Here is a 17,616-nt window from a genome sequence, read left to right as displayed (position 1 = left end):
GACTAAACTTCATTTCTGTCAAACTACTTTCTGGTTTAGGAATGAAGAGAAGCTATAAGCCTTACCTTTACAAAAGCAGTTTTGAAAGCATCTTAAGCCCACAGTTATTAGAAGGTAAAAGAGATAAGGAAAATATTAATTGAACACCTGAACAAAATGTTTCACATATATAGAAATTTAACACTTAAATACCAAATGGAACTTCATTTTACTACATCAGTTCTTATATCCCAAGACTAAACAGTATAGTTAACTTCCTCTTCATTCCTTTAGCTGTTCTGATATTTGATATCAGAAGGTATACAACAGAAAGCTAGCTGTAATATTTTTTCCCCAGTAGAAAATGTATTTGATATTCCAGAGAAGAGAAAATATAACATTAAACCAAATATTGCCCAGTGATATGCTTATTCCTATACGACTATGGAGCTAATGTGTGAAGGCTATTTTAATATGGCTTTGTTTCTCAACACGCTTTGATTCCTTAGCCACTGTCTGGTCAACTGTCATAAGTTAAAATAAAAACCTACAGTTTTGTGTTAAAAGAATCAAGGCTGTCAAATATCATCCGATTTACTTACATCTTATTTCACTACGGCTGTAAGATTACCTTTAGTCAATTCTTAAAGGATTAGGTGAACTGGACCTTATTATGGGGTTCAACTGTGTAAACACCCAAACAATGGATTCCACTAGTAATTTGAAACCAGATAACAGGGAGATTGTTCCAGAATCCAAAAATCATGCAACAACTTTGAAATGGTCAAGACTCAAATGCCTGGTTATTTCTTCTTTAAGAAAAAAAAAATAAGCAGGGATGTAGATTTAGTTAATTTATGGGTCTCTACCACCAGTTTGCTGTATGACATCATTCCTATAATAAGTGTTGTGCGACTGCCTTTGGAAGGGATGGTGACTGCAGTGATTTCTATCCACACAGAGCCAGAATAAGATTTTTAAGACTCCTTCTTCCCTTCCTACAGAAGAAGGGTAGGGGAGAGGATGAAAAAAGAAGGGGAAAGAGCTGGATGCTGTCAGAGCTTAGGGAACTTACAGCTGATGAAGTACAAGTGTTTTAGAGAGAAACAGCTACATAGCTTAATCAGTTATTCTTGCTCTTGCAGCTTACAAGGCTCTGTAGAGAGTACTTTCTTCAGATATGTATTCCTGGAAAGTATCATCTGGACACTGAACTGATCCTCCACAGTCTCAAGCAATTAAGACATAATTATTAAATCCAGAAATTTCTGCCAGAATATTAACTCTGGTCCACCTGCATTCTACACATGTACAATTCACATGAAATATTCCCGCATAATTTAAAAAATATGAAGTGCACAGCAAAAAAGTCTAAATCCACATAAATATGCTCCTGGCACAAGTATCTGAGCAGTATCAAGGATATTGCCAATGTCCTTGTTCCCTAGAGTAGTTGAGAATTTGTTAAAAAAAGCGTCCTGATGTGTGTAGAAATCAGAAACAGATGGGCTGATCACTTCACCTCAAAATGCCAACTGGTTTTCCTGTGAATTTGCCAATTTTCTTTAAAGATACTCTACTAATCTTCCACATAACTGTGAAATTAAGACCAACTGAGGATTTAGAAATACCACAACTACAGGGAACATGTTCTCCCTGGATGTCTAAGCATTTCTGTTTTGCCAGCTCCCTGCTCTGAAATCCTCGAAGAGAAGGCCTGTTTTCAGTCCTGCTGAACGCTGCACTCGTGGGACCTGAAGTACCTCTGTTGCACTTGAATCACCCAACACTCTCAAGGCAGAGCAGACAGACCCTCCCCAACCAGCAGGACTAAGAGCTGCAGAACAGCAGACAGCTTCTCTTGGCACCCAGCCCATCTGTGAACCACCCCTTGCAAACTTGGATCCACCAAGGTAGCTCAACCTGTCGCTCTAACCTCCATTTAAATTCATGCGTGAAAATCCCAAATAAATCTGTGTTTTTGACCTCCTATGCACTTTCTGGAAGAAAACCACTGTAAAAAATAATGTCACATTTACAGGCATGAATGGAGTTCCATAATTTTCTTGTGATATAGATGAGACTTGTTACAATATCTAAAGAGTGGAAACGTGAAGGGTTACGAGCAAATTATCAAAGATGCTCAGAACCAAATGGTTCCAGTTTCAACTCATATTTTAAAAATATATGGAGAAAAATTTCAAGCATACTTCAATGATTTAGAAACCTAGCCTCCTGTATCGATAAAACCTCTTTGTAAGTACTGAGAGACAACAAGAAAATATACTACATTTTCCCCAACAGGACTGATAATATTTCGGCTTGTTCTAACATTAAGTAAATGTTACTTCCTCTAGTTTATTAGCTATTGCTAAACAGTATACATTATTTTTATATGACTTCCCAGCACAACAAAGAAAAAAAAAAGAAAAAAAAGTCACTGCCCAAAAAGGCCAAGCAGTATATAAATGAGGAAATTGTAATTATTTTTCTGATTTTTTCATGAAATTGGGATTGCTAAAAGCATTCCATGTACTATCATAATTACTAGTAATAACATAAGAACTAATGCATTCCTGCAATTTTCAGTCCATTACTTGTGGATTTGTCATTTGTTATTTCTATCGCACAAAAGGAAGTTAAGTATTTTTATACTTAAAGCAAGAATTCATCAACACAAACATAGCAATTACTGAATCTCCTAAAAGCCAAAGGTAAAGAATGGAATTTCTTTTAAGTGAGATCCCAGAGTTATCTGGTGACCTTCACCATTCATAGTGACTCCTACACAAAACAAAAGCTGAAAGAGAAATTTAATATTCCTCCAGTTACTTTAATAGTCTGTAATGCTCTGACTATGAAATTCCTGGATAAGCAAACAAAAACTCCTAATACTTCTCAAGACACAAACAACACTTATTCCTTACTGAGCAGTCCAAAAGCCATGCAAATCGCAGAAGATTTTTTAGTACATTTTGGGGAACAATACTCGCTCTGTTCCTGTATGGTGGTGAGTAAAATCACATGCATTCCTAACTAGATGGGTTACTCAGCTCATAAAGGGTGTGCCAGATAGCATTAGTGACACTGGGTCTTATCCCACCTCTCTGACATCCACAGAAAACACTTCTTCTATTCCAGCCAATAACAAATGAATGGGCTTAAGAGAAGGTATCAGCTTTAGAGCTGCAGAAGGACTGCCAAGTTTCCTCTGAACAGTTAGTAATAGGACATGGGAAAGAAACAGGGTCAGACTTGATCCTTGTCTCATTTTAAAAAAATAGTAACAAAAAACCCCCAAACCCACGCCACACACAGTGAAGCATTCTCAGACCGCTGTCAGCTGGCACATGGAGAAGCCTTTTAAATACATTAGAACAACCCAAACATTTTCTCCAGTATCCTCACTGACCCTTTAATTACTAAATTTTAATACATAAGAAAACTTAAAACTTTCAGAAATTCATAAATTTTCTAATTTCTTATGATAATCTAGATAATGAAATAGCAGGGGAAAAAACAGGATTTGTAAAGCCCTAGTTTAAAAGGGCTTTAAACCTTACCTAAACAACCACACAACTAAAATTTCTAGGGTGATGGAAAACAAGGATGGGAATTTACTTCTAATGCCCAAGAGCTACTTGCATATTAACAGATCACAACCAACAAGAGGCACAATTCCTTGCTGTAAAAGCAAACCAGAAAATAACTCTGAAAACTTAAAAGACATGTCAAAAAACCCAACAAGCCTCTTTAACGCACAGGATCCTACACTCAAACTTCTATAAAAGTTTTACCTCTCCTGTTTGAAAGAGAAATGCACAATGCTTTTGCATATATAAGGCCAAAAAAGGAGATGTAGGATTGTTTCTGCCATTAGCAATGAAGGTTCCAAAGCCAGAATGCTAATAATACTTCCAGGATTCAAAGGCTCCTCCACGTATAAAAATCCCTACCCTGTAAGTACTTCAGTTTCACAGATGAAAGGTAATTAAATCTGCATGACTTCCTAAAAATATATATGAAATAACTTTTTTTAAAATTTGGCACATTATGTTACAATGAATGGGTCAGTCATATCCATATAAACAACAGAAAATTATAGGAGAAATTGGTCATGTCTTCATATAGGAACGTAACATAAAGCAAAAATTGAGATAATCCAGGTGATCTATCATGAGAGAAAGCTAGCCCAGAAACAAACAAATACAAGCCTACCTGTTGAAGGTCCAATGTAATGGTCACATAATGATACTCAATTCCATTCTGGATACTAGGGCTTTGCCACCAAGTGTTCTTGCCATCAATTGCATTTGCTATCGGGTGTCTTTCTGTTAGAACAGCAGAAACATATAAATAAATTTCAAAACTTCGAAGATTTAATTATTTTTAGACCTGAAATCTAGATTTTAAGGCAATTACAGAACTAATAAGGCAGAACTTCAAAAAGAAAAAAGAATAAATTAATTTTTCTTGTACTCTTGAGCCACCAGTCATGCTTATTATTATTGGAATAATGATCTAATATTAGTTGTTTCATTTTGGTTATGATCACAAGGTCATTCAGAACATCTAATTGCAGCAGGTCCTCTTTATGCTACAGAAAATGCAGGCATTTAAATCAAGTAAACATTCCCTGCACTCTTCCAAAGTTTCAAGTACTGCAAAGTCATGGAATGTTGCAACAGAAACAACAAATCAGAAATCTAAGACATGGTGTGCAAGAAAAGCAGAGATTAAAGTAATACTGGCAATAGTGGCATTTCTAAGACATTTCTAAGCACACCTGGAAATAATTCAGGAAATAACTCACAAATCATTACAGAGGAAATGATTCAGGAATCATTATAGAATATATTCCTCAACTGGAAAATTTTCTGACTCACACGCATATAAAGGTTTGTCTGGTTATAATCCATATCAAAGTCCAAGATGCATTATTTTTCATGTCTATTTTTACTCTGCTGCATTGTCCCAAATGAACCCTAAATAAGAGGGATACAAATTTATTTACAGAATTGAATTTTTCCTGAATTTCAAGATCTTCTGCATTATCCAAGTTTGCATACTTAGTACTTTAATGTTATTTAGACTGAGAAAAATCACACTCAACATTTCCAGATTAATGTTTTTGTGTTTGTTTCCTGTACAAAATGGAGAATAACAAAATCAAAATTTTAAAAGGTACAAGGATCTATATTTTGAAGTCCCTCATTTTCCAGAGCAAGCCTGTACATGATGAGGAAAATAACCCAAAGGAAATTCATATATGGTAAGCTTCTTCTATGAAAGTTCTGTCTGCAAGAACATGAATTAGGAGAAAACTCTACCCCTCTTATTAAGAATGACTTTCTAAACTCTCAGGTTTCCTTGGTATAAAACTGGAATATGATTCATTACTAACTGGACCTAGAATTGCAAGTACAATTACTTTATGAACTGATTAATTTACTTATTATTTTAATTATTACTTAAATCAACCAGCCAGATTGACAGTCTTTGTATCTCTGCTTTTTTGCTATATCAACCACCTGTGGAGGACAGGAGTCCTAGCTCATTAAGGGAAGCCAGAATGCCTGAACATATTTAAGGATACAATTAAAGGGCTTTGTGGGAGTGCGTGAAGGCATAAATGTTCAATACTGAAAATGCCAAAAATTTCATTTAAGTATTATTCAATTATATCAGTGGGCAGCAACATTTTCAAGTTAGAATTCTGGTACTACAACTGATAAAGATATGGGTAGCTTTATATTGAAAAGACAAAACACAGCAGTTCCCATGCTTTACACGCTGTCAGTTCCCACAGCTCTGATAATTTTTTCAAATTTTGGCTTTAAATGAGTGGCAGCAAAAATCAGCTGCAAATCAAATTCAGGACTTTTCAGTGATTGTGACAGAAGTTATCTAATTGGAAGTTTTGATCTATCAATTTGATCTCCAGATCAAATTGATATAAACGTAAATCATCAGAAGGAGGATTGGGAGATGAATCAACAATTAACTGTAATCACCATTATGAAAGTTTAATCATAATTAATTTGAAAATTGATTAACTGCTGGCATATTTAGCTTATTTAAAAGACAAGGAGGAAAATACAATATTTGTAAAAAGGACTGAATTGCAAATACAATTCAAGAACCAATCTTCCTGACGGATGGCAAGACGGAGAACTTAGAGAGTGAGCCCGTCAAACTGTGCACTTTAATTTGGACTTACATGTGATTAACCAGGGAATTTGTGTTCCTTTCCTACTACAGTAATTAAGGGGAGGCACTCACACATTCCAGGGGGATCATTTAAAGTCTGGTTATATTACATGGTTCTCCTATTAACAAGCCATCTCTATTTAAACAAGGCACTTCTCTTTGCCAAATGAACATTTGAAGACCTTAAAATGAGATATGATTGTCACGAAAGACCAGATATTATGAAGCTGGACTGATTCAAGTTTAGAAGAGAGTAGGAACAAGGGGAAACATATATATAAATCATTCAGATGGGTTTTTTTTTTACATACAGACATACATGTCTGTGTGTATACACATATTTTAGTGTACACTGCCTGACATCATAGACAAGACATAGCAATATCTCTGGTTTAGCTTTGATTTTTGAAATAAGCAAGCTTCATATAGGAAAAAACTGTGGGTAATGTGCATATGTCTCTAAATTCCCATCTGTAAAGTCTTTTGCACAGTCTCTCTGCCAGTCGGAATGTTTCCAAAATCAAAATTCTTCTCTGAGTGAAACACACTGCTATTATGTGATTGGATGTATCTATTGCTAAAGAATCATATGACCTTCCCTCAGAAGGTGGCATTTTCTGTAGTTAAAGAAGACATTAAAACTTGGAAAACAATCTGGAAAAAAAATAGGTTGCAACTGTCTTCAGATAAATTAAGTAGTCTACACTGGGACAATTACAAATAGCTTTGCAAATATAAGATGAGGAGTAATTTAGCAGGAAAAGAAAGCATCTGACGTCTGCAATGGACAACTAACTGTCCTCTCAGTGGTGTTTCACCATTAGCAATAGAAAATGCCAAAGTAAAACATGTGAACAGGAATATATGGTTATGCTGAAGCAGACCTAGATGTCTGTGTAGTGCTAGTAAGAGCTCAGGTGAACTTTAACAGATATTAAAGCCTCTAAAGAGAATTCAGAGAATTGCAATTCATGCAGTTAGAGTTCTAGAAGACAAAACCTATGAGGAGAATGAAAGAAAAGATAGCTTAGAGTAGAAACTAGACAGAACAACACCATGACACCTCAATTAATTAAAATACTTTTTTTAAGAAAAGGGGAGTAATAATCCATTCCTTGTATTGACTGAACTTAGGTAACATGAATTTCTGCAAGGGGATGCAAATTAGCTATTAGAAAAACACTTTGTTTTGAGCGATGTAATGAGTAAGCCACACTAGAAAGTGTGGCCATGGGCAGAAGTTCCTAAGGAGAATCCAAACAAGCTTCTGTCTGGAAAGCCACAGCTACAGACAGCTCATCCTGTCTAGAACTAGCAGACAGATTAAATGTCATCTTTTATTTTATCCTGTGGTTTTAAGCACATGCTTAAATGCCATGAGGTACAAATATATCTGAGCTAAGTTTTATTGGAACACAATTGGTAAAAGATAATTGTCTTCATATTCTGTGTCTGTGCTGCTTCCAGTATTTTATCTATTCCACTAAAAGCTGTCTTAAGTATCCCTACATCCTCTACCATCTACAGTACCAATATACCCATGAAAATCTAATAATGTTAAAGCTGTTTATGTCTTTCACTGCAAGGTTACATGAAATTAAACTTGTATGACTTGACTGGGGAATTTTCTTAGTTCTAATCTTCCAACTACCAGAAATAGGCATATCTGAAGTAGATGATGACAAATTATTATTTGAAAACTGATTTTGCTTCCAGGTAATCTTTAAGAAAGCAGTCTTAGCAAAAATAATTTTTAATATTAAAAACTAAGCATTAAAACAAGCAGTGCTCCATTACTTTATCTTATTTTTTCTGGCTCACTGAAAACGAATTTACTGAAATTTCAGATATTGCTTAGATTGGCCAAAATGTTCAAATTCCACAAGTAGGTATGCAGGTAAAAGTCATTTATCTGGTTTTTATTCATGGTTAGTGTATATTAGAAGAATTCAGTAACAGCTGTAGATACTTAATTTTTTTAACTCTGAATTTAGGTGCTCTGCTTTCCAGTACCTGAATCAGAAAGTTATGTGGGAGGAGTACCGATATCAGATACAGATTTTTAAATACCTTTGGAAGAGATGGTTAACCTGATTTAAAAAGAGACACACATTTCACAGTAATCAGGCTGGTGAACTACTGTTTTGTTTCCTGAGTATCTACACTCTCTGGAAAAAAATCTTTTTAAAGGAACAAAATGAAAGTGGCACACATACGATGTGGAACTCGGCTCCTCTGATCACAAATGCGGCACTGAGGGTTCCTTGCAGGCTGTCCAGGTACATGTTCAACGAGTTTGCAGTACATTTCCCGCCCCTTTTCGCCACAGGTAGCATTCGTTGTGATGAGAGCATTACTAGCCAGGTTCAGCACTGCAGGAAACAGTCCTGAAAACAAAATAAAATAAAATAAAATCATAAACAAAAGCAATAGAGGCAAAACCAAGGTGAATTTAGCAGAATAATCACAAATTAATGTAACACCTGTTACAACATTAAAGCAAAAGCCTTCATTTTTAACAGCTATGGAATTAAAATAACCAAAACTTTGATGTGTATCCAGAATCATCAGAACAAAGCCATTATATTGATGGGTTTCTCCCCATTCTTCTAAAATTCAAATTGCTACCTTCTGGTTATATCATGAAAAACAGCAGGATGCCAAAGGAGAAAGTACAGAAACACACAAAGCATCATAAAATTTTATGTTTCACAATCAAACCTTGTGTTCCTACGCAATTGGCCACTGCTACATTGTACACAATGTACCTATGAAAACTCTTTAACATTCTTTTCTGCTGACATCTCCATGGAAAAGCTTTTCCTCCACAGACTGCAGCACTTGCATTACGCTGTATTACTCTTCTGCTTAGGACTTCATAGACACCTTTGTCATCAGAGCAGCTGGGTAATTCATCCAGCAACATGAATAGCATATGTCATACTTCCCTTTCCTCAAGAAGAAAATACGACATCATATATTTTATGGTAGTGCTGTTGTTATTTTTCCAGGTGCACATGCTGAGTGATGTATTATAATTCTCATTCAGCACAGCATTTAAGCACGTCTGAGTGCTCTGCTGAGCAAAGTTGTATGTAGCAGTGAGCTATAAAGATTATAAACCATATGAAGAACATTCATTAAGGTAGGTTACCCTCCTTCCCACTAAGTACTGATCAAAACCTTCAAGCCGTAATAAAATTGATCCAGAGAGACACACTGTATGTGTTAAACATATATATTAGTACCCCTCTCATTAAATCAACCAGTTTTGTATCTTCAAAAGCAAATTTGCCATGGCTACAGGTTAAAACAAAAAAGCCCAACCGAAACCAACCAACCAATCAAAAAAAAAAAAAAATAGGCTGATATATGAACTCTTGGAATCACTTTTAGATTCATTTTACAACAATTTCAAGTGGCCCAAAAGTCACTCTTTTGCAATTCATTCAGCTCCAACCCTATTATACTATTAAAACCTTAAAATAAGGTTTTAATAAAAACTGAATTGGTCATTATTGAACTCTGAAAGCTCCCTTTATAATGGCATTTCTTTTTGTCCTCCTCAAATGGACAACACTCTGCAACTGACTCCTTTCAGTCCTTTAACACCAGTCTCCTGCTTGTCTCTGCAATTAACCTGTGTGCCATTTAATTACCAAGCTTGGCTGGACATGGTACAGCAGTCCTTTGACATTGTCAGTTAGTGACTCTTACGCTCACTTTAAAACCATGTGTAAATATACTCCTTGAGCAAGAGAGCCAATTAGTTACTAGCCCGTCCAATTTGTGCAGTCAGTCAATACTTGAGATTTTATTGATCATATAGCTTGCCCCTTCTGTATAGATTAAAGCTTATTTTCATCACCTTTTAAAATCTATGCAGTTGTTCTTGTATTTTTATTCACTGCATTCAGTGGTATTTTCTGCCTTCTGCGATGTGGCTACATGGCATAAATCTGTATAAGGATTAACAGAGTAGATGAATTATCAGCTGTGGAACTTCCTAAGTTGACTGACAGCCTCATTATTCTCTTTTTAGGCTGTACAAAGTTAATAGTCCAGAAGCCAGTAATCATTTAGTGTTAAAAAAGAGTCTGGCTTTAGTTCAGAGCTAAGTATTTTAAGCCCTCAAAAGTGAACCTCGTACAAAGGACAGAATGATCCTACATGCAAAGAATTGCAGTACATGGCATCGGGAGAATAAATCCTTCAAGAAAGAGCTGAAAGAGAGCAACCAAAAAGCCTCCAGATTCATACAGCTGTAAAAATATTACCTGATCTATGTGTATCACAAATCATACCATTATTCTAAGTTTTAACACAAACTTTAAATGTAAGATACGTAAATAAATGAAGAGTGCTTAAGAAACCTCCTTATTAGAACATCAATTCACCCTTGGGTCACCTCTTTAATGCGCAGAGCACCTCACAGTAAAGCTACCAAAAGAGCCTTATCCATAATCAGTACAAGCACAGGCAACAAAACCACTATTGGGAGTTTCACTGAAGAGCCCATGTCAAGATGCCAGCACCTCACAGAGGTGCTCCACACTGAATTCCCCAGAGGCTCGGAGTGACAAGGAGAGAAGAAAAGATGCACATTACAGCCAGCACTTCACCTTTGCTATTCATTAATTCCTCAGCCCTGGGGTTTTAACAAGTAATAATTAACATCTACATATTTGAACTTTTAAAAAAAATCTTTATTTCCAGGGACCAAGGGACTGGGCTCAAAAGGCCTTAGGAGTCCCTTCCAACTCAAGATATTATATGATTCTATATTATTTCTTTATACAGCCCAAAAGAAGGCTTTGCTTTAAAAGAACATTTGATGTGCAAGCCTGATAGTATGGAGGAAGCAATATTATTCATATTGATTTCTAGCAGTTACATGTAAATATATATATTTTCACAACAGAGGCATGACATTCTATCAATACAGAAGATTAAACAATTTTCTTGAAAATTTTAGCTAGGACTTTTGAATATGAACTAAAAATGTGAATGTTTATGATGCTAACATATCTGGTCACATTTTCTGAGATTCACATGTTAAAAATTCATCTTCCAATCACAAATCCACAGGAAAAAAATGTCAAGAGAGCTCTAGATAGCACAGTTAATTTCTTTTTGCCTTGTTTTTCATTACAATAATCATACACAAAAAATATTCAAAAATTGGTGCACTAATTTAGTACATCTTCAATTCAATTTCCCAATGAATTTTAAAGTCTTCTGTTATCAATCCCACCTTGAATTCTATGGGCATCCTCTCATCAAACACTTCCAAAAATATGATCTGCTAAAATTATTACAAATACTTTTTCTTTCTTTATTGCCAAATGACTTTTGTAAACCTTTGCTCCAGTGAAAAGACTGGGTAAAATGCCTCTGAGCCACAAACATATCATCTTTATTTTGTGTAGCTCAAGTGCAAGCAGAAAAATTCTCCCTTCAACTGACAGCAACATCAGTCTTTTCTCTCCTTTGTGTCACTGGCATAAATCATATTAGCAATCATTTCTATCTGTTAAAAGAACGAAAATTTTTTTGAAATTGCATGAAGGAGACAGGGGGAAAAGATTGGCTTTTAATTAGGTAGCGGTTTTAGCAAATCGGGATCAGTTTCTGGTTTTCAAAAGACTGCTGCTGCATGAAGAGAATGAGTATCAGATTCTCCCCTGTGAAATGGGCAGTCATCTTTCTGCTCAACACTTTGGTTTTTAAGCATGGAACATATTCCATGAAGGTTTTAGTGCATGGAAACCTAATAGAAAGTTTGTTTAGTGCTGACAGGTGATTAAACTATGAAAGGCAAATAACACAGAAATTAATCAAATTATTTAAAGTGGTGTACAATGCACAGGTAATCAAGCATGCTGCTCAAGTCACTAGAGAATTAATGATGATGTGTTTAGCATACATTTTGAATAGAAACAGTTCTAGAAAAAAAAACTGTAAAAAGGAAAAGCATCAAATCAGCAGGACTTTCTTGCCTACAAACCCCTACACACGCAAGTTTTACATTGCCACTGTTCTAGTTAAGTAGGTGTGGTATCAAGGTACTAGCTACATTCTCTTTTTTTATAATGGGCCCTGGATCAAAGCACATCTAGATACCAATCTTAAAGATAAAAATAGGGACTGCTTGGGATCTGTGGTTTTTCTTACAGATGCTTCAAAAGCCATCCTTTATTAATACTAAAATTTTCTGGAGACACTGGCAAGCATGTCAGTGATTTAGTGAGTTCAACACATTTAGACTAGTAAACAGACTTTTACAAGATTCCACAAAGGCCATTAAAGGAAGTAAGCCATCATAACACATGAAGGAATGACCTCTCATGAGGTCAGATTTAAAAAATGGAGAAAAGCAGTGGAAAACCACAACAATCTTTGCTGAATCATATTCTGTTCCAACAGCAACTTAAGAAACTTAGAAAAGAGGATAAAAATTAAGATGACTGCTTGTTGATTATAAAAATTACTCACAAAAATTAAAATAAGCATAGATCACAGAATGGTAGAAAAATTCCACAGAATGGTTTGTCTAGGCAATAAAATGGCATATGAAATCAAGGAATGGAAATTGATACACAGGGGAAAATATGATTGCTTCTGCATTAGCTATTTTCAGTCCTGAAAGAGTTATTATTGATATTTCAATTAAAACATTAACTCGAGGAATAGAAACAAAATGCCATTACAGTATTGCATAAATCCATTTGTACTGACAATTCAAATACTGTATGGTATCCTTCACCTCCCATCTCCAAAAGATATGGTAGAGCTAAAAAAAATGAAGAACAGTGTGACAAGATCACAGCTGAGAACAGCTCCTGAATGTGAATAGGAATAGGCTATGAGTTTTCTACCAGAAAACAAAAAGATTGGGAGATGTAGAAAATTATGTAACTACATACAAAATCATAAATGGCTTGAGTAAGTAAATCTTTGCAGTGAACATGGTAAGTTTATTTATCCTTCTACCACAAATTGAAGGTGCTGAGTCAAATTATCAGACAGGAGTTTTCTTCACTGACTGGGACATTTTTCCTGTTTATAAATGAAACTGCTTTTCAGCATGATACCAGTTAAATTCTAGAACAGATAAATAAGTTATATAATAAAATATTTTTATTCCAAAGGCAAGAATGGATAAAAACCCAATTAGATTAATACACAGAACAAGGGTTCATCCAGAGCTGTTAAACACAAATGGCTTCAATTGCCAGTTCAGAACATCCCTAAATCACTAGCTGATGCAGGGTTTTACCCAGGGAGACATCCCTGTACTCCTTAATATTTTTCCTCAATATTGCTGCTGATAGGTATCTGTAGTTTTTTTTTTTCTTACTAAGGCTGGTAGCACATACATCCCAACATCAAGGTTCATCCAAAATGAAAGAGAAATTATAATCTTAATTTTGTGTGGAATTCTAATGAAACTGTAATATTTTTGCCAATATTCAATTCTATCACCAGCCATGGTTCCCTGTACTACTTCCCATTATTACCTTGTACCCAGAGAGGTTTTCTCAATGGCTACTTATTCTATGGAATAGTTCTTGTTCTGCGGATCCTCTACAGAACATTCTTTTGATCCTGGCAATTTCCTTGCAGTTTTCTGCAAAGCAGTATTACCTAATTAATTCTCTTATGCTTTCCTTATTTTCAGCGCATAAAATGAAATAACAGCCCTGCTTCATGTGTTTTCTTTTATCTACTTTTCATGAGTTCCCACCAACCTTCAGCTTGTATAAGCTCCACAAGTATCAGTGGAATAAAACCTACCAATCTGATGCCTGGCACCCTGCCTCATTTTGTCATGCCCTATTACCTACTCCCCTGCCAAACTAACAGATTTTCCACATGCCTTATTGCAATAGTGGAGATCAGCAGAAGCAGATGAGCTGCACAAGTAGCAGGTACAAGACATTTTCATAAAGCCTGTCAGCTGCTGAATTCAGTCTCATTCTCACTCCCTTCTGGAACAGCACTCTTTGATTGACCTTCAGAGCCCACTGAGTTGATTTCCTTAGCTGAGAGAGGATGGAGGGATTCTAGAGGGAAATCAAAGATATTAACTGCATCTCCAGCTGCTGAATGGTGATTACAGGTTCATTATGAAGTGGGGATAGTCACTGGGGTAACCTACTTTTAAAATGTGTCAAGAAGCAGCTACAGCAAAGGAGGCGTACTAGAAACAGGTATGAATGTAAACAAAATAATTACCTTGCACATTAGTGTTCCTACCGCTCACCAGTTCTGACACATTTTTATTTCCTTCCCTTCATATAACTCATGGAAATTGTAAATCCTGTTTCAATCACATCAGTATGCCACACCTACAGAGCAACTGGTGGGGTAAGTCTCACTAGAATTACACTCCAGAACTCCAGTGGAAGCCCAAGCAAGGAACCAAGACCAAGATTATAATCTCTGTTAGACTTCTGCTACTGCACAGAGGAAAGAGCAGACATCTTAAATGACAAAGAAAGAATCACCATAGGTGGTTGATAGGAGATGGAAGACAGGAGCAGAGATGAAGGAAGGAGCTCTCTGAGTGGTAGAGACTGGAAGAAAGAAGAAAATTGAAAGAAAGACCACTGCAAAGATACTCATAAAGCCTGTAATCCTTATTTTTTACAGAATATTACTGGCACATTGAAATTTGCATTCACTATTATTTAATGTCTATATTATGGTTTGATTACACAGCAATAAGATCAGCATCACATTTCACCGAGGGTAAAATTAATATAAATAATTGCAGTGTCTGCACATACAAGCAAAATGTTACTTTAAAAAATCAGTATTGATTTTTAACAGCTTTATTTAAGTACTTCCAAGATAGAAGACAAACTTTGGTTTACTAACTCTGGGATTTCTTTGTGTCTTATTAAAGCATTAGAACAGAGAAAATGTTTTTTCTCCTTCAAAGAAAGCTCTGTTAAGACCTGCATATTCCTCTTCTCTCTTCTAAACAGACCAGTATTTGGCACTGCACACTTCCTTCAATCTTCTCAAAATATCTAGTCTCTTCAAAGAAGCAAATAAAACAGCCTGCCTAAATATGTCTAACTTTTCAAGCCAATCTTCCTAGTCTATAGAGCACTTTGAAATGTTCATGGAGTCAAGCAGAGCTGTTTGCCACTGAATTTGTACTAAAAAGACAAAAGAGAATATGTCAATTTCCGATGTTCTAAGAAGTGTCACTGGAAAAAGAGAGAGTTGTCTGCTGCAGCGCAGAGCTATGCTAGGCTGTGGGAACACAGTGGGGAGAAAAAACTGGGACAAAACAAAACAAAATGTTGCAGCATTGAATTGCTTCCAGCTGTGCACGACAGGGAGTAACTTAATGCACTCTATCCACAATGTAGATGAATACTTTTATACAACTGGAAAATAAACCCAATTTGAAGAAATAGCTGTCCAGACACAACAGAGCATGCAGACTGGAAAAAAACAAAAATTGACACCAGGTTCATTTGTCCAGAGCAAAACAAAATGGAAAACAAATGTTTCAGTACCCATTTATGTCAGTTGCCCCAAATCACTGTGCATTACAGTACTGTTCAGCAGTCAGCCTTTTTTCCTTCCAAAGGAAGTGGAAAAATAGTTGTTGATGTTTGGTGGTAGAGATGGCTTGCTTTTACTTAGAGGTGATTTACTCTATTCTTTCTAATCAACATTACATACAGCCTCTTGCATATTTATCTTCTACACAAAAAAAAGAGTAGGAAACACTAACCTGAAGAAGCCTGAGAGCAAATCTAACTATACACCTTACATAGTACCAGACACATCTGAAAGAGGGTATATTGATTATCTAGTAATATTACTTCGCCTCTCCACAACTCACAGCATTGAAAATCTGTAGGGACTTTGCTTGATTTAACAGCAAAACTCTGTCTGTTTTATAGATTGTAGACTGAGTGAAAAAATCACTACTGGCTCACCCCAATATTCTATTATATTAAATACATAAGCATCCTCCTTGCTTTGTAATGAATTTCCTTTTTTCCCAGACCTGTCACAAAAGGTTGTTTTGCAAAGGAGAACAGGAAAAACACAGGTGAAGATGAAATCCCGTCTCCTTGACATCTGTGGCAGAACTCCCACTGAATCAAAAATCCAAGCACAAATACTTAATGGACATCTCATTTTCAAAGGTATTTACATGCCCAGCCTGAGTCAGACACCCACTGACTTTCAAATGTATTCTGTCTGTATTCTGACAAAAAATTTGAAGGGCAAAATCCCAGTTGTACAAATACCTTATCTGTAAAAAGGGTACACTATGCATGAAGAAGCAAGCAGCAGTGCACTCTTTACAGTTATTTCCTTTTATTTTTTAATGACCACATGATCTTCATTAAAACCTTTGCAATGCTGTAGTACGGTTCTGGGCAGTCAAGCAGGTCTAAGAAGAAAAAGTAAAACAACCTCTGAAAGACAACAGTTTTCTGTAAACAGGAATTTTCCCAAATCATGCATCTTCTGCTCTTAGATAACATACACCAATTTACAACTTCCCCAAACTGCAGGACATGGCTAAAAATGTCCAATTTTATTCCATCCCCATGACTGAATACCAGAGTCTCCATACTAAGAAGACATACTCATGTACTTCTCTCATTTGCAAACAGAGAGCAAGACACAGACCTGTGTGATTCGTCTATTCCATCACTGAAGGAGAAAAGAAAAAAAACCATGAAAAATTGAGAAAATTAAATCAGAATTTCTCAAAGGTAGGATAGAGCCTGGGAAAATCAGAGCCTCCAGATGCAATTCACTGATGATTTGTCTTGACAAATTATTTGCTTCATGAAAAAAGGCTCTGCTATGCATTGTCTCAGACACTAAAGAATATGAAGAATATGACTATTTTTGCAATAACTTCAAAATCAACGTCCATTGAAACCACACAGAAAAGTCAGAATTAGTTACTGCGCTCTTGAGTCTCCAACACTGTCAACTTAAACAGAAAGACTGAGATGTATACTGTGTTCTTGTACCAGAAGTAACAAAAGGCAAGTTATGGGGGCTAATAAAAGACATCCATCTATTCACTATCATCAAACTGACAAAAATCCAAACAGAATCTAACTTCATGAAACCAAAGAGCAAAGGGAAAAACTGATCTTACCATATGTAAGAGATTTTGTGCATTTACATTTACCCTGAGGATTCAGATTAAAATAGTTTGAAGTGTTTCAACTGATGAGCTTGAATAAACATGAAGAACAATTCATTCTTTGAACTGATTTACTTCTCACTATTCTGCTGTAATGCTTTACTAATACATACTGATAAGGATTATAAATTTTTAACATATTCTGGTAAAAATGTGAAATCACCAATTAGAAATTTCTATGCAGAGTTCTTAAGAACTGTCTTCAGAGGATTAGAGAATCACTG

At 35.7% G+C, this 17,616-nt stretch overlaps 1 protein-coding gene across 6 annotated transcripts in view; it reads right to left on the bottom strand.

The window, feature by feature from the left end:
• Window positions 1–17,616, bottom strand: part of LAMA2 (laminin subunit alpha 2) — a 337,914-nt gene that overhangs the window by 248,493 nt on the left and 71,805 nt on the right. For all 6 annotated transcript variants that reach the window (XM_041423612.1, XM_041423610.1, XM_041423614.1 and 3 more), the window contains exons 2-3: window positions 8,406–8,576; window positions 4,198–4,310 (exon numbers count right to left, since the gene is read on the bottom strand). In XM_041423612.1, coding sequence (XP_041279546.1) covers window positions 4,198–4,310; window positions 8,406–8,576 — 284 coding nt within the window. The remainder of the gene's footprint in view (window positions 1–4,197; window positions 4,311–8,405; window positions 8,577–17,616) is intronic.

The sequence above is a fragment of the Onychostruthus taczanowskii genome, unplaced genomic scaffold (assembly GCF_017590055.1).
Source record: "Onychostruthus taczanowskii isolate IOZ18803 unplaced genomic scaffold, ASM1759005v1 scaffold8, whole genome shotgun sequence".
NCBI classification, from domain to species: domain Eukaryota; kingdom Metazoa; phylum Chordata; class Aves; order Passeriformes; family Passeridae; genus Onychostruthus; species Onychostruthus taczanowskii.
This window is presented reverse-complemented; position numbering and strand designations above follow the sequence as displayed.